The 22,640-nt window shown below is 34.4% G+C and overlaps 1 protein-coding gene and 1 pseudogene across 1 annotated transcript; one reads left to right on the top strand and one right to left on the bottom strand.

Moving 5' to 3' along the window:
• LOC116159181 overlaps window positions 1-6,469 on the bottom strand; it is a 9,229-nt pseudogene extending 2,760 nt beyond the window's left edge.
• A 587-nt stretch (window positions 6,470-7,056) lies between these two features.
• LOC116159039 lies at window positions 7,057-8,047 on the top strand. The gene is made up of 3 exons (XM_031471928.1): window positions 7,057-7,466; window positions 7,515-7,685; window positions 7,736-8,047. The coding sequence occupies exons 1-3, from the start codon at window positions 7,107-7,109 to the stop codon at window positions 7,976-7,978; spliced, it is 774 nt and encodes a 257-aa protein (XP_031327788.1). The 5' UTR covers window positions 7,057-7,106; the 3' UTR covers window positions 7,979-8,047.
• Window positions 8,048-22,640: the final 14,593 nt, after the last annotated feature.

The raw sequence follows: 22,640 nt of genomic DNA, 5'->3' as shown, positions 1-22,640 counted from the left end.
TGTTGTGCTGCATGTTAGAACCACAAACAAAATATGCCAACGGCATTTTCCACGTTGAATATAATCCTCGGGCCCAAGTTCCCAAGTCTTGAAATCCTTCAATAAGGTCTAAGTATTCCGAATACTCTAGAAACTTTTTTATTTTCATTTCGTCGAAGACGATGGTACAACACTTTTCCACTCTTGACAAAACTCGCACCTTCATCTTCAAATCGTTAAAGAATTTGGCATTGAACCCAGGACGACATTTAGATGTTCCTATCCAAGTCCGTAAGGTGGTAAGACTGGGTAACACAATTTTTAGAGAGTTTCTCCAATATTTATACGCCTTCGGAGATTTATAATAGGATAGTATTGCGAACTCTTTCTCATTTTTCGTCCAAGGGGTATTCTGTTTGTGCAGCACCTGCATTTCTACTAAGGTCTGTGACGACTGAGAGGTATATTGATGGGATTTAATCATGTGTTCCATGGACAATCTCCTCTTCAATTGAAGTTTTGTTTCAACAGATTTCTTTTTCATCTTTGAAATAAGTGATCGTTTATTGTGCAATAATCTTCGCTGACTGGAAATTGTTCTTCTTAATCTTTTTGTTTTGGGGGAACAACCGGAAGACTTTTCATCTAAGTTGGTAATATCTTCCAGATACTTCCTTGTATTTGGAGAAACAACTTGCCCTTCAGTGGACGTGGAAGGTGTAGGTGATCTGTTCCTCGTCACATCTGGGATTGCAGGAGGGTATTGTCGTGTAGGTATTGTTACGACTAGCTCTTCTCGTTTCCATTTCAGAAAAAGCCCTGGGCACTGCAGTTCGAGTTAAATGCGTTTTTGATTGATTCACAAAATCGGTGTCCTTAAAATGCAGCTCACACACCACGCGATTGTGAAGTGCTTGTAGTTCTAGGGCTACTAGCGAAGCATTTCCTAAAATTAGAATATTACATACTTTAATGATTTATACTTTACTATTGTGATATGATTAATATTATAATTAATATTTCATTACGCGGTTGAATTTATATTATATTTAATACAATACAAACATTTTCTTGTTTAAATTGAATTTAATTTTTTCCTCGATTTTTTCTTCGTGACATACTTAAGTTGTTTTGAGTTAAAATTTTGTTTTCTTTTGAATACATAACACATGTTTTTTTTTAAAGGAAATTACCCTTATATGTTAACGTAAAAATGACACGCTCTTGGAAATTTGGGTATAGTTTCTTTTTTAAAAAATATGAAATAATGAAATTTATTTCTCCAAAAATTATGGAAGTGATTTACAGAAAGCTAGCATTACATAAAAAAATAGCTCTATCTGTGTAAGAACATAATAAAAAAAAAATCCGAGGTAAAAACAGCCTTCTATAATGTGGGTAGGCATCGTGTTTTGAGCTCGGTTTTGTGTCTAAAATTAAGACTAAATGTTTGAGTAGTTCAATTATTAGTTACTGATTATTTTACTTAGTGATTAGTCAACGGTTGTGAAATGTTACGAGATTGATTGGAAAGAGTTAGGAAAACACTATGTTTAATGCTCGGTTTAATGTATTTATGTTTTGAATAGAATAAAGCCAAATATTGCGTGTTTTAGGGTGGGACGTTTTTTGATATTGACAGGCAACTTTATAACCACGAGACAAACCCAAATCATTCACCACATCCGAGACCACATCTTTTAAAAATCACAGCCACCAATCCCACATCACGCACCACCATTACATTAACAATAGAACTAATTATTAAGCATCCAAATAACGCAAGCCTGACAATGGAAAATTACCGAAATCGATCGCTTTAGACCCAAAAATAAAATATATATTAGCTACCACAAGGTCAAATATTTATTAATTAAAACCCAATATATAAAATGGAAGCCTTCATCAACCGAATTGACAAGCAGTTGGTTAAAGTATTTGAGTCCTAAATATTGAAAAGAGTGTCTAAATAGGGTTTTGTTTACTTTTGGGAGTTAGTGATGCTTCTTGAAATATACTTAGGGCTGTAATTTCCTCTATTACCGCTTCTTGTATAAAAAGTCCTTAGAACTTTGAATATAAATACTTAACTGTTGTATTGGCGAGATTTTTAATTCCGAGATCTCGTTCGAGATATAGAGAAAACGAGCTTTCTGTTTTTGGTTTTTTTTCCCAGCAAACTAAACCATACTGTAGTTTTGAGTTTATTAAGGCAAAGTAAAGATTTCGTAGTAAGGTCGTTCCGCAAAAATTCCTTAAGAAGTAAAATTTTCTAATTGAGGATCTAAGTTTAAAATGTAATTCTGAAATATGATGTTCAAAAGTAAATTTTTCATCTAATGTTATGCCAAGGTATTTAAACACAAAAGTGCGAATATTCTAACCCTTCCGTTTATAACGAAAGTAGTTACCATATTACCTCCTTACTTTGGATGGCAATCGATGGCAATTCCCACTTTTATTTTCAAAATAAGAGATTCCTTTTTGAAAAATAAGGTCAGTTTATTGGCCAATGTGTATGGTCGTTGTCGATTGTTTTGGGAATATTTGCATTTTAAGACGTGGCTATTACCTGGATGAAAAGTGATCAAATTTGATGGATACTTATAATAAACACTTGTTATTCGAATAAAAAACATACTTTTTCACAACTGGGTCTTCACAAATTATAAACATATTTCTTTTTTTTTTTTTTAAAAAACCACGTTTTTTAATGGAAAGTCCCTTTTTATTTTATTATTAATTCTAGATAAACATTCCATTCAATTGATATGAAATTATCTATACCTGAAAGTGACGAATTAAAATTATTTGCATTATTACATTATTGTGAAACAAAAATGGGAGTTGTCTTAATTTACGCTCGAATTTACCTTGTTGGAATACTGCCACTAATTTAAAAAATTAGTTTAAGGTCGTGAAATTATTAAAAGCGTACCTATCATTTCTACGTTCGCATATAATTGTCCCTTTAAAAGAAAAGAAAATTTAAAAATATTCGATGACTTAGGAGATGACTATATTTTCCTAGTTAATAGGCACCGAAAAATTTTTATTGCGAAATTTTGTTTTTAATACCTAATTGTTAAATAATTTTGTTTTATCGAGCACCCTGTAGGTAAATTTTATTCTAAAAATATAGCATATTATTTTCACAAATAATTTTTTGCTATGTACGGTGTAGTCCAATCTCAATGGGATTAAATGCATAACTTCCTTATTAGCGAATATAAATGAAAACGGTTTAAGCAGCCGTGAACTTATGCGACAGCGTGTGTGTTAATAAAGAAGGGCGCGGTGGTTGTGTTTAACCTCTTGTATCTTGGTTTGTCTGATCGAAAAAAATGTTTTAAGATATGATATGATCTGTAAGTTTGACCGGAGCAAAGTGGTTAGTTTTGAAAAAAATGTAGTTTTGAAGTAAAAAAAAAATTTTGAAATTTTGAAAAATTGCCTTTTTTTGCCAAATAATTATTAGTGTATTAGTTTAGTTTACACAGTAGGCAATTTTTAAAAATTTCAAAATTTTTTTTTTTACTTCAAAACTACATTTTTTTCAAAACTAACCACTTTACTCCGGTCAAACTTACAGATCATATCAACCATACATAAATAAAGTAAACTGTAAAGCGGTAACGCTTAATTACAATTAGGGTGCTAATTAGGGGGTGATTTCCTCAATTTTTTTTACCAAAAAAAAAGAACCAACTTTATTTTGAGCGTAGTTTTATTATAAAAATTGGTAAGTGTATCCGAATCAAAGATACTCGTGCATAAACGTTACACAGATATTTTTCTTCAGGTACTTCATTTTGAAAACATTGTAAGAGTCGGTGTTTCTCTGGTTCTGTACAAAATGGCGGACAGCCGATATTGGTCAAAAGAAATTGTTGCAAACTTTATAGAAATTTACAAAGGCCATCCATGTCTTTGGAAAGTGAAATCCAAAGATTACACTAACAAAAATTTAAAAAATCTTGCATATGACAAGCTAGTTGACTTTTGCAAAACGTTTAATACAGAAGCAAATAGAGATTATGTGATAAAAAAAATTCAGAGCTTCCGGGGCTCTTTCCGTAAAGAACTGAAAAAGCTTTTGCAATCGAAAAGGAGCGGAGCAGGAGTGCCGGATGTGTATGAACCAACGCTCTGGTACTATGATCTACTACTTTTTACTTGCGATCAAGAGATACCAAACGCAAGTGTGCAGAGTAATATGTCTCATGACGAAACAGTAGTCGATAATAATAGCCAGGATGATGAGGAAGAAGAAAATCAAGACACACAACTTTCAGAACACACTGAATGGGAAACAGATGAACTTGTGGAGGAAAGAAGAGAAAATAAATCTAATAAGGACCTTTTATTGACTGAGGTAAGCTATATAGTACATAATTAATATTATGATTTTCCTTTCTTTAACATGGCATCCTGCCAGGGCACTTGTCCTTCTTTATTGAAATATTCCATGTATTTTTCGCGATTAGTTTTTGCTGCTACCGATACATTTTTTTGCAGGCTCGTTTCTAAATTTTCGAGTTGGGTAGTGACGTTGCGCCATTCTCCCTGTTGTAATTCATGGGTTAGCACATCCTCTTGATCAAACGATCTCAGAGTGGCATACAACGTTTTTCGTTTAATTAGGAAATTGTGAAGAGCACAAATAGCTAAAACAACATACGTAATGTTTTGTGGATTGGTCATATGTATGGCTGTATGCAAAATTCTAAATCTTGCAGACAGTAAGCCAAAAGCATTTTCTGAGACATTTCGCGCGCGTGATAAACGATAATTATAAATTCGCTTTTCATACGTTAAATCCCTTTGAGGAAACGGCTTTAAAAAATTCTCATGCAACGAAAATGCATCGTCACCCAGAAAAACAAAATTAAGATTTTTATCTGTTTCGCTGTTGTCTGGCAAATGTAAGTGACCTGAAATACAACATAATAAAATTAGCTACTTATTATTGTATCAAATCAAGTTACCATTCATCAAACCATCATAAAAATTGGTATACTCTAAAATACCCCCATCTGAATGTCGGCCATTTTTTCCAACGTCAACAAATATAAATTCGTGATTTGCGTTTACAAGGGCTAGTAACACAATACTATAAAAGTTTTTGTAGTTATAATATTGAGCGCCAGAATGAGGAGGAGGAACAATCCGTATGTGCTTTCCATCTAGAGCTCCTCCACAATTAATAAATTGCCACTTATTTTTAAAACTGGTGGCTATTTTACACCAATCTTCTTTTGTTGATGGAAACTAAAACAAAATATTACTTAGTCTTATTAATTCATCGCTCAAAGTGAATAAGTTCTCATATCATAAATTTTCAGAATGATAATGCTTCAAATTCAACTCCAAAATCCGCATATTCATCAGGGATGAAATCTCTTAGTACCACACCAAGGCAGAAAAAGAAAACCACTATTAAGAAGAGAAATGAAGAATTTATGGAATTTTGTAAGCAGCAACTTCAAGCACACAATGATATCGATGAATATGATGCAGTTGGAATTTCATGGGCCAAAAAATTAAAAAGAATGAACCCCGAACAAGCTGTTTATGCTGAAAGCTTAATCAATAGCATTGTTTCTCGTGGTTTATTAAATAAGCTGTCAGATGCGGTTACATTGTCCGACGCAAATGAGCAAAGACCTGCATCATCTTCATCATCTTATACCTTAAACTCATCAGATAGCAGGCAGTGTTGGCAAGTTACATTGCCATGCGAAGATGCACCACAACCTCCTGTTGTTGTACCCTCAAGCAGTTTAGTAGAGTATTACACTTCTATTGCTAATATTAATACGAATGAATAGTGTAAATAATAAAATAATAAACTTACCTTCATGTATTCTTTCTTCAGAACCTGGTAAAGAGCTTTACAAGTTTCAGGAATAATTTGACATAAGGCAGACGATGAAATTCCAGTGGAAAACAAGATCTTCGAAAGAGCGCCCCGTTGCTAAATATCGTAAAGTCGCCATAAGTCTTTCTTCGGCACTTATGCTCTCTCTTAACTTCGTATTTTGTTTCGAAATTATTGGCGAAATCAAATTCAATAAAATTTTGAATGTATCAGGATCCATACGAAGGTAGTTTTTAAAATCGTCTGGGAAATTTAGCCGAAGTTCGTTTAAAAGTGGCATGTGACCAAATTTGTTCCGATCCTCCCTCCACTTTTTAACCCAAACTCTTTTTTTCTTTTCTTCTTCCGTTAGGTTCATCTGCACAGCCACACAAAGTGCAGCAATACATTTTTTCCGCCTTATTTTATACATTTTTTGATAAAACTTTCTTAAAACTTTTAGAAATTCTAAAATGCCACGAGCCAAGCAAAGAACGTGCGAAAGCAGGCGAAAACGGCTTTACACTGACACTCTTTTCCTCTTACGTTCCGGGCGCGTAGACAATACTCCACGATTGGAACGTTACAAATTTCTTGTTTCTAACAACACACTTTTGGAACGCCACGTTCTTGGCGCGTGTCGTTCGCGCGCGATTGGAACGCCACGCGTTTATACCGCACGAAAGAGCGTAAGTGTAAAGGCACCTATTGGGATTCTAAATACACGTAAGCCAGGATGGTCATTTTGACATTTACTGCAGTTTATAAACACGCATTTGTCTCTTTTCCCCATTGCGTGCTCGTTATAAAAATAAACTAGAGCTGTTTATACTGTACACTTTCACTATAAATTAAAAAACTAAACTATGATATAAAAATCAATCTGTATGTATGCCACCAAGGAAGGTCTTTATTTCAAAATTCAACACAACATTTAATCCATTCGCTAAAATCGTTCACCAACAAATGCATAAAAATCTCGCTTAAAGCCGTAGTACACCATCATAAATTACATGAATTATTCATGAATTTTGATGAAAAATGCTAATTACATCGTGTATTGTCACCGTGAATTTTTACATTCAATTTTACATCATAAATTGAACAAATAGGTTTTGTTCTATTTCTGAAGGTCATTGTCATGAATTTTTAGTTCGCTGTAGTACAGTTTATTTACTTGTGGTTGGCAAAACGCAAATATTGGTACAAGTGTAAAAACAAACTTGTAACCTCAATTCTTTCCCGTACTTTATTTATTTATTTAAAAATGTGGAACCAAGACCACACAAAAACACTCATACAATTGTATGAACAACATGAATGTTTATATTTAATTAGCAGTGTGCACTATAAAAACAAAACAAAGCGCAGAATGGCCCTGGAAGAAATTACTACAAATTTCAATAATTTGTGTAATACAGACGTGACATGGGATGTAATACAAAAAAAAATAAATGGGCTACGAACAACTTACACCAGTGAACTTAATAAGTTAAAAAAAAGCGAACATTCAGGTGCAGGATTAGACGATGTGTATGTATCGACATGGTGGTGTTTCGAATTATTGAATTTCTTACACCATCGGCAAGCACCTCACAATGCCACGAAAAATGTTTCATCAATCAATGTAAGTTTTATTTTATGTTACTTGTTGTACGAAGAAAAAAATTTGTAGCATGCGGCACAAGGGCAAGCTGTAGAAGTTTACCAAGGAGATGTCGACTCTGAAAAGGACGAATTAATTTACGAGGGCACAATAGATGACATGGGGAATTTTAATGTTGGTACACCGCATGACGATTTAAATAGTCAATCTCCAATTACTGTAACACCCATTTCTCAAAAGGTAATTTCTTTATGGAGATAGTATAATGATTTTTAATTGTAATTTTATAGTCAACAAAAAAACGCAAAAGAGAATCTGCAACAGGAGATATACAATATGAATTATTAAAAGCTTCCACGTCGGCATTAACTAATATTAGTGGGGCTGTAAGTAAATCCGAGAATGATCCAACCAAAAACTTTTGTAAAAATATTGAATCAGAAATACGGATGATAACGGATCGTAACATCCTAAGAGAAGTAAAGAGACAGATAATGATGCTCATTTACGATGCGCAAGAAAAGGAAAATTGAAGAAAACATTTTTATATTTATATTTTATAAAATAAAACACTAGAAAACATTTTTTATATGCTAAACTCATTCTTTACACTGAAATGAACAAAACTTATTTGAAAACTATATTTAAATCATATTATTTTGCCATTCTACTGCTCCAATTCCATTAAAGTAACGGTTAAATTCTTCACGAATTTGCATTGCAGTATTGCTTGGACGATTACCAATTTGCTGACCAATTCCTCCTAGTTGATCGTTACTGGTTGTGGGGGTATGCTCAACCGATTGTACATACAGATTACTTTCAGCAATTAAAAAATTATGAAGAGCACAACACGCTAACGTAATATCTCGAGTTTTATCAGCTCCCAAATTAATTTTTCCCAACAAAATGCGGAATCTATTGGCCAAAATACCGAAAGCATTTTCGACAACTCTACGTCCACGGCTTAACCTATAATTAAATATCGCCTGTTCTTCAGTGAGGCCTCGAAATGGGTATGGTTTCAATATATTTTTTTTTAAAGGGAATGCAGCATCCGCTAGAATTACATACGGTACTGCACGTTGCATACCAGGCAGCGGTTTATCAAGTGGTATGTTGAGAGAATTATTTTCCAATGCTCTATACAGATCACTTTGACTAAACACACCTCCATCAGACACTCTACCATTCACACCAACGTCTATATATGTAAATCGATATTTAGCATCTGTAAGAGCCAGTAGTACAATACTATGGAATCCCTTATAATTATAATAAGTGGATCCTGATGCTAATGGTGCACAAAACGCAATATGCTTGCCATCTAAGGCTCCAAGCACATTTGGAATTTGCCATTCGTTATAAAAACCTGTAGCTATTTCTTCCCACTGAGAACAAGTTTCGGGCAACTGTAAAAAGTTATATTACTATTGGTTTCATATATAGGTACATAAGTTAACAAATGTACTTTGATGTAGTCCTTAACTAGCACAGAATAAATTGCTCGACACACAACAGGGACAAACTGTGCAATGGTTGATTCATGCACTCTTGTAGAGAACATAAGATTTCTAAATGTTTCTCCAGTCGCCAAATAACGCAATGCAATAATTAGTTTATGCTTTGCTGGTATTGCCTGACGCATAACAGTGTCCTGTTTGCTAATGAGATTTTCCACTTTTCCCAACAGTTTCAATAGGGACGTGTTGGACATCCTTAAATAATTTTTGAATGCCAATGGGTCTTCTGTTAATAATTCATTAGTCACAAGGTTCATGATTCCTTTGCTATCTCTTCTTCCAACCCAAGAACGCACCCATATTCTTCGATTCCGTTTTTTCTTTTCTTTTGATTGCAATTTTAACACAGTCGTTGACGCTGCACTTATTGCTATCACGGCGGCACTTAATAATAAATTCTTATCCAAGTCCATTATATTTCAAAATTTACCTAACCTAACTTTGAGTTTAATTGAACATGAAGGTAGGTGCCAATAATCCGAAGTTATCAATTTTCCCAGAAATTCAAAATATTGCAAACGAAAAATGTTAACGTGTATTGTCACATATTTTTACATCAATGTTTACATGCATTTTTCGTGTATTTTACATGTAAAAATTGAATCGTGTATTGCGGGTTTTACCGAAAAAATCTTATTCCAAACGTCAACTATTGGCTCTTCATTATTTTTTTGCTCTATAGCCAGTAACAGAGAATCCTTTACATTGCAAAATTCATTGTAAAGTTGGTCCATATCTAAATCCTCTTCAATGCCGGCAATAGCTACTGCCTGAACCAAGTTATTATAATTTATGTCAGTTTTCGATTTTAAGGAGAAGAAAGCAAACTGTGACATGTAATTATTATTAGAGAAATCAAACCTTTTTTCAATATAGTCAATAACATTTTGATAAAACTTTAAAAACTGTTCCATTGCTGAGGATTTAATATTTTCAGGGAAACTGTTTAAAATCTTACTACAATGAAATCCTATAAATTTATCGTCGAGTCTTTGCTTAAGTTGATTCTTTAATTTTGAAAGAACATCAAAAACCACTGTGCATAAAAGCTTTTCTCTTTCTAATAACAGTACACAATCATGAAGGAGTTTTAGAATGTTTTGAAAAAATGCTAAATAACACTCGGTTAATGTAAATGATTCTCCGCTTGATGATTCGCCATCTGATTCTTCTGGGAAAAAAACCTTTAGGAGAGCAGGACATTCTCCCATTGAGACGAAATAACTTCGTATGGCCGGGAAGTTAGATAATAATCTATCTACAGCTAAATATAATGACAACCAACGTGTTGTCACATGTTTTAAAATTGACCTATATTCTATATCAACAAAATCAAAAAATTCTTTTAATCGCTCAACTCTTTTAGCATGTGACGAAAAATGCCCATAAACTTTTAGAACTAAATTTTCTACGTCAAATGAGCACCTTTCCAAAGCAAATTTCGTGGCATTGTGCAACATATGTGCAGGACAACCCACAGCAATAATATTTTTATTTTCATTTTTCAGCATTGTGTAAACAGAACGGTGTTTTCCAAAGTTCACGCTGGCATTGTCGGCAGAATAACTAGAAACATTCTTTAGGTTTAAACTTAACGAATTAAGTCTATTCTTTATATTATTGAAAATACCAGAGGCTGTTTCGTCAGCATCATCAAAAAAATCTAGTAAGCACTGTGTTATTCCTTCTCCAGGTGCGTAATATCTTATAAGGAGAGGAAATAATTTTGTACTTCCATGGTTCGAAGCATCAGTTGCAACGCTAAAAAATATTAATTCTTCAAAAGATTTAAATGAGTTTCTATTGAAGCTGGTCCCAAGACATTGTGAGCAATAGAACCTGCCTTTGTTCTTCCAAGCTTAATCTTAGCTGCTATTTTTGAATCCGGGAATAGAACAGTGCTTAGTTTAGAATCACAGTCTAGTGAATTGTAAGAATGTCAATGTTTTACAGAATGGAAAACCTTGGTTAATTCAGCGGCAATTATTTTATCGTCTTCTAAGTTTAAGGTGTTCCCTTGTTTTAAAAACGAAGCAAGTGTTTGATTCGATTTAGCAACTGTTTAGGTGCCTAAGATGTTCAGCCCCTTTAGAGTGTCTTTTTAGGTCATGAATACCGCCGTGACTTATAGTAAATGTTTTCTTACAAAATTTACAAAATGCCTTTAGAGCTACAGATAGGCTGGATGTTGATGGTCCACAGTCAGTACTTTGGGCCCCCCGTACCCATGGAAATTCTTTCTCCCATTCTTTCTTATAAACGCAAACGCGTTTTTTGCGTTTAGGGGGGGTCGTCGTACACGCACTACGTTGATCTTCGTCAGAGGAGTAAGCGTCTGAAGTATCCATCTATAATAACCACAATACTCAATTCAATACATAATTAAATGTATAAGTGAATTACTAACGAAGTTATAAACCAAACAACTTACCATAATTTTGACAAAAATGGACTCGCACAAAATTTAACGCAATGCGCACAACACAACGTATCTTTTACTTTAGAAAACTGACTGAGCACAAGTCACAACAACATAGTCACAGAGCAGACTCTCACGCTCACCCCACCTACCCGCCGCGGGCCGCCTACTATATAAGATCACGCATGAGTACAACTAAAGGCTCTATAAAGTACAACAAGTGCGCCAGATCTGCGTGTTTTTACTTCAATTAATTGAAAATCAGAAAATGCGGGACAAACGGCGTCCCGCTTTAGTATCCTGCGGGACGCGGGACAAAATACCTAAAATGCGGGAAATCCCGCAAAATGCGGGACGGTTGGCAACGCTACTTTCAACACGTACTGTACACGTAATATTTTTTTGCATAGTGATCCTTAATAATCTATAATTGAATATCATTTGACATTCGCGGTATACTGTCCCTCAAAAATGGATGCTATTGTCCATAGATAGGACTAAACGTTATGGTAAGTGGTAACGTAAAGTAAAAATCGTCAAAAAAGGTATCACTTTCGATACGACTTTTTCTCAAAAAAGTCCGGTAATTTGACCACTATGCAAAAAAATAGTATTAATAATTAATACAAAGAGATTTGTTAGATATTACTGAACATGAGATATTTCCAGGCCGCAGACGCATGTGACGAATCACTTACATCACATGATGAAATTGAGGAGACAACACAGAGAGATGTACCGGAAGCAGAGGAAGTAATAAAGAAAAGTGTTAATCAAGCTGATAATGAACCTACTCCAAAACGCCATAAAACAGCAAAAACAAAGGTTAAGGAAGTTGCTGCTTGTATCAAGGATTTAAACTCTCTAGCAAGTATATCTGCACAATTAAAAAAGTTGCCTCTTATAGAGGGAATTACAGCTCAGGATGAAATTCAGCAATTGTTGACACGTTACAGACTGCGAAACATTGCAGGTACCAGCACCTCCTTGGCTTCTTCCAGATGCCCCAGTACATATACTATTTTGACGTCCCCGGAATTAAACGAGTGTGTCCTGTCCCCACAATCCCATGACATGATATCTATGCCATTGGCAGATAACAGCGCAAGCATTCTTTCCGAAGCATATCAATCTGCGTTTACTGTGCATACTAACAATTAATTCGAGTTAAATAGTTAATGATTTATGTTTCACTTTAAAGAAGTGTTTTCTTTTATTTGTAAAAACGTACATATACCAGCTTACTCTTAAGAACTACATTTTTTTTTATAAATATAACGAATAAAATAATATTGACCTACCTGTATAAAATCCTGTAACGCATCGTATACAGGGTGTCCCTAAAAGGTCTGTACAACGCGCTACCATGGGTTCTTGGTATCAAAATAGGACGATTTAACCCAACTTACCTCTATCCAAAAGTGCTTCGGTAACGCGCTATCTACCGCCAAAGATTTAAAAAAAAAATCGTTATTTTTATTTTATCGGAAAATGGTTTTGCCGATTAAAATGAAATTCGGGATGTGAATGTCTAATGTAAAAAGGGTCTTTGTGATATCATCGTTTTGATTGTAGTTGCTATGTAGGTGGTAAAATACTGACCATCCACATCTGAAGAGGTCTAAAACTTTTTAACTACTATTTTGACAGTTCTGAATTTTTAGACACTGATAGACAGTTTACTTGCAAGCATTTTTTGTCTCTTGATGAATATCGCTATCTGTGATGGTTTACGAAAAAAAAAAATTTAGGCATGATGAATGGAATGCACCATACATGCGATTGTTCCTCAAAAACCATAAGTGCAAGCAAGAAGTAGGCTATGACGATTTGGAAACCTGTGAGTATACTCCCTAACGCATTGGCGACCATTTCCACGACAGTATCCAAACACTAATAGCATATCAGTTAACTCTGCGTTACTGTATTGAAAGGCCATATTACAATTTTAACAATAAAATTTTAAGTCTTCAAGCAAAACGTAAATTGTTCAAGTTTAAGAAACAACAAACAAACGTTACGCCACTCTAAGGTTTCACAGCCATCTTCTGATTTTTTGAGGAACAATCGCATGTATGGTGCATGCCATTCATCATGCCTAATTTTTTTTTTTTTCGTAAACCATCACAGATAGCGATATTCATCAAGAGACAAAAAATGCTTGCAAGTAAACCGTCTATCAGTGCCTAAAAATTCAGAACCGTCAAAATAGTAGTTAAAAAGTTTTAGACCTCTTCAGATGTGGATGGTCAGTATTTTACCACCTACATAGCAACTACAATCAAAACGATGATATCACAAAGACCCTTTTTACATTAGACATTCACATCCCGAATTTCATTTTAATCGGCAAAACCATTTTCCGATAAAATAAAAATAACGATTTTTTTTTTAATCTTTGGCGGTAGATAGCGCCTTACCGAGGCACTTTTGGATAGAGGTAAGTTGGGTTAAATCGTCCTATTTTGATACTAAGAACCCCTGGTAGCGCGTTGTACAGACCTTTTAGGGACACCCTGTATATAGCATCGCATACCTCTGAAATGAATTTGGAAATTGCAGGCCGGGAAACACGAAATTGTTGTTGCAAATTTCTGTAACTATTTCCAGTAGCTAAATATGTCAAAGTAATTTCTAATTTTGTTCTGGCAGGTAAAGCCATTCTCATTGTGGTGTCAGATCTCTGTACAATTGGCAATATTTTCTTCAGGAGTATGTCGAAGGAAGCAGGAGACATTCTCATACAATTTCTGTATTCTTCAACGTCCTCAACGGCGAGTTCCTTTAATAGCATCTTAGAGGCACCGTGTGTGGTTCTTCTTGATAGCCATTTTCTCACCCAAATCCTTTTTTTTGGATTTGTTGTTATTTCAATCCGTAACATGTGAATGCACTCCTCTATCAACAGTTTTGCACATGATGTTATGCTCCTTTTAAGTAAAATACTTTTGGTCTTCGAATGCATCGTTTAAATTTTAATGTGAAATGAGCCCGTGAACTAAACACTACTAAAACTTTGTTAACCTACCTATTTTTGGGACAGTTACTTGAACTAGTTACTGCTTACTGGTACCATGTAAATGTAACTAATTTTTAAAAACACTTGCTTTTAGTACTGGTCTTTAGTAACTTGTACAAGTCACTAGCATCGTGTAAAGCCGCCTTTAGTAACAGTGCCGGCATCTTAGACTTTTGACCTTTGGTAGTTAGTAATTACCAACTATTCACCAATTATTTAATTTAATTATAATTTGGTAGTCCATTCGAAATAATCCTTTAATTAACTCACGAATATGGAACCAAAATAAGACGTCATCACACTGACGTCATTTTGACGTTTTCTAAATGACGTCAACAAGACATACCCATTAGGGAAACCTACCTATGGACCAAAAGTTACCAATATCTAACGTCTACATGACGTGAGTGTGCTACCTGGGAGATGAATGAGCCCATGAAAATTATGGGTAATAAAATCTTGAGTATATAATAAAATGAAAGTCTTGACAAAATGAACTAATAAAGATTTTGCGTACTCTCTTTGTTCGGCATCTGCACACCTCCCAGCAAACACATTTATATAGGAAATATATATAAATTATGTAAGAACTTATTAGAATTATATAAAACTGAAAGATAAATAAGAGATAATTTATGTCAGGATGTCAGCAATTTCCAAAATAAAATATATGTATATTAGATGTAAATTCCTCTACCTCTGCAGTACCTGAATTTATGTACATTTTATGTATATGTAGTAACATACATTACACATATAGAATATTTACATCTATAATACATACTGATATTTACTTCAATAAGATATATGGGCAATATATATATATATATATATATATATATATATATATATATATATATATATATATATATATAATGTAATAAAGTTTATTAAATATTTATTTCATTACATTATTATTAATAAATCCATTGCACATTATGGTGTTACGTTACGTTGCATTGGTTTAATGCGTAATTTTGCAAGTCGAAACCATTCGCTGCATATGACTTCAAAATTCTTTTGCGTAATACTATACGTATTTTGCATTACATCTGTAAAAAAAATAGGTCATTCACTTGCATCTCGCCATTGTAAAGCTATAACATTACCTTTAAGCGTGGTTATAGACGTCCGGTCACACACCCGAAAATTTCCTCTATGACCCAGCCATGAGCATTTTGTGGCGATTTCATTTGTGAAAATTGTTTTGAGGCATCGATGTATGTTATCTTTGACCTCTCTTCCCCCACTTGCAGATGTGTTCCACACTGACTCCCTGTACTGCGCAAACGCAAGCGCGCTAAAATTTGAATTTGTGTACAGCTGTCAAGTGTAAGGGGTAAATAATATACACATAACCTGCATACGTTATAATTGAAGATAATTTAGCATACCTATTATATGTAGTAGGTATATGAAAATGCCATGTTATCAAGATGAATTTTGTTGTTATCTACATTTGGAGTGCATGGTCATAGAATATGCCAAAGGCGATATTAGGAAACTGCTTCGGTAAGTACTGTAATAGTTAATTAGAAAGAGTTAATAACATTTACTTACAGCAATAACGTTACAGACCAACATTGACCTGTGGTAAAGAGAGAGTCCCGTGCTGAACGAATCACAAAAAACCAGACTACTAACAAGGATCATGACTGATAGCTAAAGTAGAGGTTTGCTTTCAAGTTGGCGCTATAATGTATTTAACTGGAATTCACAGTAGTGACCGAAGGCTTTAATTCGAGAAGAAGAACATATTCTTTCGAAGTCAGCAGGAACTGGTATTATAAACAAAACAAACGGTGGCACGTTAAAGCAAATTCAAATTTTAGCGCGCTTGCGTTTGCGCAGTACAGGGAGTCAGTGTGGAACACATCTGCAAGTCTCTTCCCCCAATTGTTGATATATAGTTCGCCTGTGATAAATGGAATATTATACATTTTTTAATAATAATAATAATAATATTTATTTCATGCATAGTTAACAAAAGAAACTTACATTCGTCAAAACAATGGAAAAATCTAAAATATTATACATGCTTAATAATTACATGGAAAAGTTTTCATATCGCAAAGCAGAAACTCTTCGACAGAATAGAACGCTTTACTTAATAAGAAAGCTTTAATCTTTAACTTAAATAGTTTTAATTCTAATATCACTGTAACATTTTCCTTACAAAAATTTTGTGTTTTTCAATGAACATCAATGATTAACAACGCGCTAGCAAATAAAATCCAAATCCAACAGAAAGTACAATTTTGCACACAAATACAAACAAAACTAAATATTTTTGTAGGTTAAGCAACAGTTTACGTGGGATAAGCGCGCACGCATGCGGCGCAGAAATATAAAGGACATAAATTTTAGACCATAGAATGTATGTACTGATAATCTCTAGTTATTTCCAGAAGATATACATAAAATATGAATAATACTCCTTACATATGATATTTAATAATGTAAATATAATAGCACATAAATTTCATAACTTATACGTAATTATCTTTATGTAAATATTATATGAATTCGTGTATGTATAATATACGTAAATTTCTATACTATTATATAAACTATACATAATATGTGTGACATATGGAGTATGTAACTTTATTAAAGCATATTTACATACTTGATATATAAAAAAGCATATGTATGAGTATTTACTCAAATTTTATGTATATTCTATGTATAATGTATATGTGTGTTTGCTGGGCTACACTTACTACACGAAATTGATATTGCCACATGGAGTGTCAAAAAATTATTATATTTGTCAGAATTAAGAATATCTTTTAAAACTATTGGACCAAAATATAGTAAAAACATTCTAAATTCTGTGGCTTTAAACCTATGGATTAACTTCAGGTCTCGAGGTTTCCTTGCAAACTCACACGGTGTAGACTTACTTAATACTAATAAATGCTCGGAAACAATGGAAATGTTATTATAAGACAGTTTATGTGGTAAATCACCATTACACCACGTATTTAGCATTGTTCGCATTACGCCTAGGCATACTAAATGCATGTAGTCTAATACAATAGAATTTACAAAGTGTAACTGTGGTATTTGCACCAAAGGAGTATCATTAAGTCTATATGAAGAATCAGCCCAATTAATAAAATCTTCATGCGTTCTAATAGGACAGTCAGTTTCTAAAAAGACTCGTTTATGAGTACTTGTGATTCCTCTAACACTGCATTTAGTACAATACGAATAGCCACCGTGTCCCTTAATACCTAACACCTCGCTTTTAGCTGGTGCGTCACATACAAAACCTATAATCTCAACAGTAAAATGTTCATTATTAAACAATAAGCCATTACTGCATAAATCTACGGCTTCATCTACAAAATCTTTTAAAAACAAAGAAAAACTTTTAGGTTTCTGAAGACCATAATAAAAACCTATGGGAAAAACTTGTCCGTTTAATGCAGGTATAATAGGTATAGAAAACAAGATCGGTATTACTTGACCAGGAGAGCTTTTGAATAATGGCAAACCATCAATATTGATTAACAAATCTAATTTATGGATTAGTAGTGATTTAGGCAAACCAGCAAGAAGGCGAAGTAAATTGTTTTTTTATTCCAATGTGAACATAGTGTCCAGGGTCAACAACTTTTTGAGAAAACATTTGATTCGTTTTCAATATAGTTCTTCCATCACAAGGGAAATTACAGGAATGTTTTTTAAGTCCAGCTAGAAGAGAAGAAAGAGCAACATTTGTACAATTAAATTCCAGGGCCCACTTCCTTAAAAAGTTCAGCGTTGCCTCAGATTCACATTCACTTTCACTCACATTCTCAGTAGTGCAGGGATAAACTGTTTCAGCTTCTTCTATCCCAGAACCTGCTGAGCGATATTCTAATTCAGTACCTACTCTCAGAGTGATTAGAGCTAGATTCAAAACTGTCTTTGGAATCCGACATGAAAACTGCATCTCGAGCAAAATCTCCCTGGAGAGCACAAGTTTTGATCACTAATAACACGAACCATAATCACGGCAAAATCTGTTTTAAATAAAATCATAATAATTATTAAATTTCATAACCACCAATAGGGGAAGTGGGGGGAATGGTGGCCTCTGGGGTAATGGTAGCCAGCAATTATTTTATTTATATGCATCACAAATCAAAAAGTGACCACTATTGCCATCTATGGGAGACCAGAGCAACGTCCGTACGAAGTTTCATTGTCCGGCAACAGCAGGTGTGGGTTTGGCGCCTGGCAACTACAAAAATCGCGATCACATGTAAGAACGAGCTGAGTTTGAAATTAATTATTTGTGAAGTGATTAATGTTATATGGTTTATAACTGCACGAAAAATTGTGTTTGTTAGTGAAGTTTATGATACGCAAAGGTGAGTCCCGCAGTGTCCTTTAATTTTTGTATAGCACGTTTTGTCCGAAATCACATGTTTTGGGGTTATAGTAGCCACTAAGGGAGGGGTAATGGGGGCCGGCCACCATTGCCCCGAATAATCACAGTCTGATTTTACGTTTTTCTAGATGCCCAGGTGCTATAAGAGACGAACCGAAAAGGGTTCGTGGAGTGCTGATCGCCTAGAAGCAGCTATAGCTGCCATTAAAACTGGTAGATCTATACGGGAGGTATCCAAAACATTCGAAATACCCAGGAGTACGATTCAAAAACGAATGAAAAACAGCAATAGTTAGGGACCATCATTGGGGCGATTGTCGGTATTTTCCGCAGATGAAGAACAGGAGCTAGCAGCTCATGTTATCAAGCTATCAAAACTATTTTATGGCGTTTCTAGAGACGAAATTAAGAAATGCGCATATGAATATGCGGTGAAAAATAATATAAAGTCTCCGTTCAATAAAGAAAAAAAGGTCGCGGGTAATGATTGGCTAAGCGGATTTCTGAAGCGTAATCCAACACTTTCATTAAGAAAACCAGAACCAACAAGTGTTAATAGAATTACTGCGTTCAATAAGGAACAAGTGTCTTTGTTTTTTGAAAACCTTGACAAGATTTTGACCAAATATAAATGTAAGGCATCAAGAATCTTTAATACCGATGAAACAGGGATCTCCACAGTACAGAAACCAGGCAGAATTCTCGCCGAGAAAGGGTTAAAGCAAGTTGGTTATGCCACTAGCTGGGAAAGGGGGAAAAACATAACTGTGGTGTGCGCGTTCAGTGCAACTGGCATTTATGTCCCACCAATGTTCATTTATGGAAGGAAACGAATGAATGTGCAAATTCAAAAAGGAGGGCCACCTGGCGCTTCCTATTTTTGTTCAGACAAGGGCTGGATGACGGAGGAACTATTCATCCAATATTTGAAGCATTTTAAAAAATTTGTTAAGCCAACAACTGAAGATCCAGTTTTATTAATAATGGACAATCACGTGACACATTGTACTTTAGACGCATACACATTTTGTAAAGAAAATGGGATTATCCTTTTGACAATCCCTCCACATACTTCGCACCGGCTTCAGCCATTAGATGTAACATTCTATTCTCCTTTAAAGACTGCATTCAACGCAGAATGCAATAAATATTTGAAAAACCATCCCCATGAAAAGATAACGCCCTTTGAAGTAGCAGAACTTTTTAACAACGCCTACATGAGGGTAGCGACTCTGGAGAAAGCTACAAAAGGATTTCAGGTTACTGGTATTTGTCCATTTAACCCTGACGTGTTTTCCGATGAAGACTTCGCTCCGGCGGAATTGCACATGCCTAACCTTGATGTGGTACAGATGGGCGAAGAAACACTTGAACTCCAGCAACCAGATTCGCAAGAAAATCTGAATCCTGATAAAGATATTTCAATATTAGACACCGACCATGCGTCAGATACAAGAAATATGAATGTATCTTTCCAAGAAGTCTTACCAGGACCATCCAAATCTACACAACCAATCAAAAGGAAACGGACAGCTAAACAGAAATCTCAAATAGTTACAGATACCCCAAATGAAGAAATCTTGAAAGAAAAAGCGAAAAAAAAACAAACAAAAAAAACAGAAATGCAAAAGGTAGAAATGGCAAAAAAAATCTGTTTTCCAAGGATAGTAGTAAAGAGACTACAGGTGCTAGCCTAAAGAGAGAAAATTTGCCTAGAGTTTGTACGACGGTGAGGGGTCATAAAGATTCTACTTCTGAGGAAGAGTGGAATGACGATGAAGATATGGATAAAAACGTGAGCGGGCAAGACATTTGTCTTGTGTGCGGTGAATTTGGAAAAAACAATGAACTGTGGTTGAGATGTGTGTCATGTGGGAATTGGGCACATAAGGCTTGTTCAGATGTTGAGCAAACCAAATTTATTTGTGACTATTGTTTATAAAAAAACAAGTATCCACCTATGTACTTATATGTATTGGGGTAATCGGAACCATCTGCCACCATTACCCCAACTTGGTGGGGTAATAAGAGCCGATAGTTAGTTTTTAAAAAAAATTTTATTATTACATGTATTATTTTTTATTAGAATGTAAATACACTATATTAAAAAGTACATTTTTTTCCATTATCTGTAATTTTTTGTTATTCATTTCTCAAATAATAACGATTCCAGGCGCAAAAATGCTTAAGGGCCACCATTCCCCCCGCCTTCCCTACAGCACAAAAAACCGGGAAATGGTCTGAAAAACATATGTTATCCAGCACGCTTGTCCTCAATATTTTTATATCAAGCGTTGTGATGATCAGGTCCAAAAGTGTTGATGAATTCTTAGCAACACGCGTAGGCGTTTTTATTACTTGTGTCATATTAAGTGACTGTAACATGGCCAGCAACTTCGTACTTAGCGTATTACTGCTATTTAACAGATCTATATTAAAATCTCCTAAGCAAAGGAGTTTGTTAGTGGACACAGAAAAATCTATTAGAGTATCTTCTAAATTATCTATGAAATCAAGGCCCGGTGAGTTAGGTGGACGATACACTGCACCAACAATAAATTGTTGATTATTTACAGTAAAACTTACCCACAATTGTTCAATACATTCATAAATACCAGTCCGTAATAAGGTTACATTGAATATTCGTTTAGTGTAGAGAATAATACCACCTCCTCTAGTAAGTCGATCTATTCTAAAAAAATTATACCCTGTGATATGTAGATCTGCGTCAGGTGTACTGGCGCTTAACCAGCTTTCTGTTACAGCAATTATGTCGATATCATATTCTACAACAAATTGTACAAAATCATTAAATACTGGTAGCAATGAACGAGCGTTTAAATGAACAAAACAGAGTGATTCCAACTTCATGATAACGGCGCGAAATTACTGAAATACATAAATATAATTAATTACTATATTATTTATTTATTAATTATCGCAATGTGTTCAATCAAGGGTTCCCATTACCATTATTACATAGATTACAATTCAAATACAAAAACAAAAGTACACAAGGTGGCAGAATTTACACAGCTGTAAGATTCCGATTGAATTAACTATTTTTATTAGAATCTGATCAAATTAAAATGAACTCTTCAATATAAAGTAAACAAAAATAAGAAGTATGTTTCTAGAATATTTAGTTGTTGTTTACAAAGTCTTGATAGGGAAAGTAACACAAATATATATGACTATACTCAATTGAAATCAAAGTGTATTATGCACGATTAACTTAAAGAAAATTCCACTTGATACCAACTGCAAAAAAGGATTGGTGTTTATCGAGTCCGTACTTCTGTAGCGCACAATAAGTTTTCATTGTTGTTGATTGATACGCAGCTCCACTAAGTTGTAAAAATACAGTGTTATATATCGATTAAAGCTTTTTGGTTGACACATCTGTAAATCTTATCATCCTTTTTAACACAAACGACCCCATCGGCAGTCCAAACGTTTTTTGCACCAAATTTTTGTTTAGCTTGAATTAATAATTTAAAACGTAAGTTTGTTAAATCCTCAGTAATGAAGAAGTTGGAACTTTTTAACTTCGCTTTATTTTTGTAGACTAAATTTCGAGCATTATACGTCGAAAATTTGATAATTATTGGCCTAGGTTTGTTTGGAGCTCCACTTTTTATTCGATGACACCTGTCGATTGCCCATGGATCCAAACGAACTTGCAATTTTTCTTTAAAAAACTCGACCAGTGTATTTTCGACCAATTCATTAGGATTTTCGGGAATTCCGTACACACGCAGACTATTTCTCCTAGTATATTGCTCCAACTTATCGTATTTTTCATCACTTTCACTGACTTTTTCTTCCAGTTTGATAACGCGTTCACGTA

This window comes from Photinus pyralis, unplaced genomic scaffold (genome assembly GCF_008802855.1).
Source record: "Photinus pyralis isolate 1611_PpyrPB1 unplaced genomic scaffold, Ppyr1.3 Ppyr1.4_LG1, whole genome shotgun sequence".
NCBI classification, from domain to species: domain Eukaryota; kingdom Metazoa; phylum Arthropoda; class Insecta; order Coleoptera; family Lampyridae; genus Photinus; species Photinus pyralis.
Note: the sequence above shows the minus strand (reverse complement) of the source record. Positions and strands in the feature narration are given on the sequence as shown.

Bases quoted from the DNA above. Each gene is read 5' to 3' on its own strand.
- LOC116159039 (XM_031471928.1), top strand. From the start codon at position 7,107: ATGTGGAACCAAGACCACACAAAAACACTCATACAATTGTATGAACAA. The intron at 7,467-7,514 runs GTAAGTTTTATT...AAAAATTTGTAG, and splicing joins AAAATGTTTCATCAATCAAT to CATGCGGCACAAGGGCAAGC. The intron at 7,686-7,735 runs GTAATTTCTTTA...GTAATTTTATAG, and splicing joins TAACACCCATTTCTCAAAAG to TCAACAAAAAAACGCAAAAG.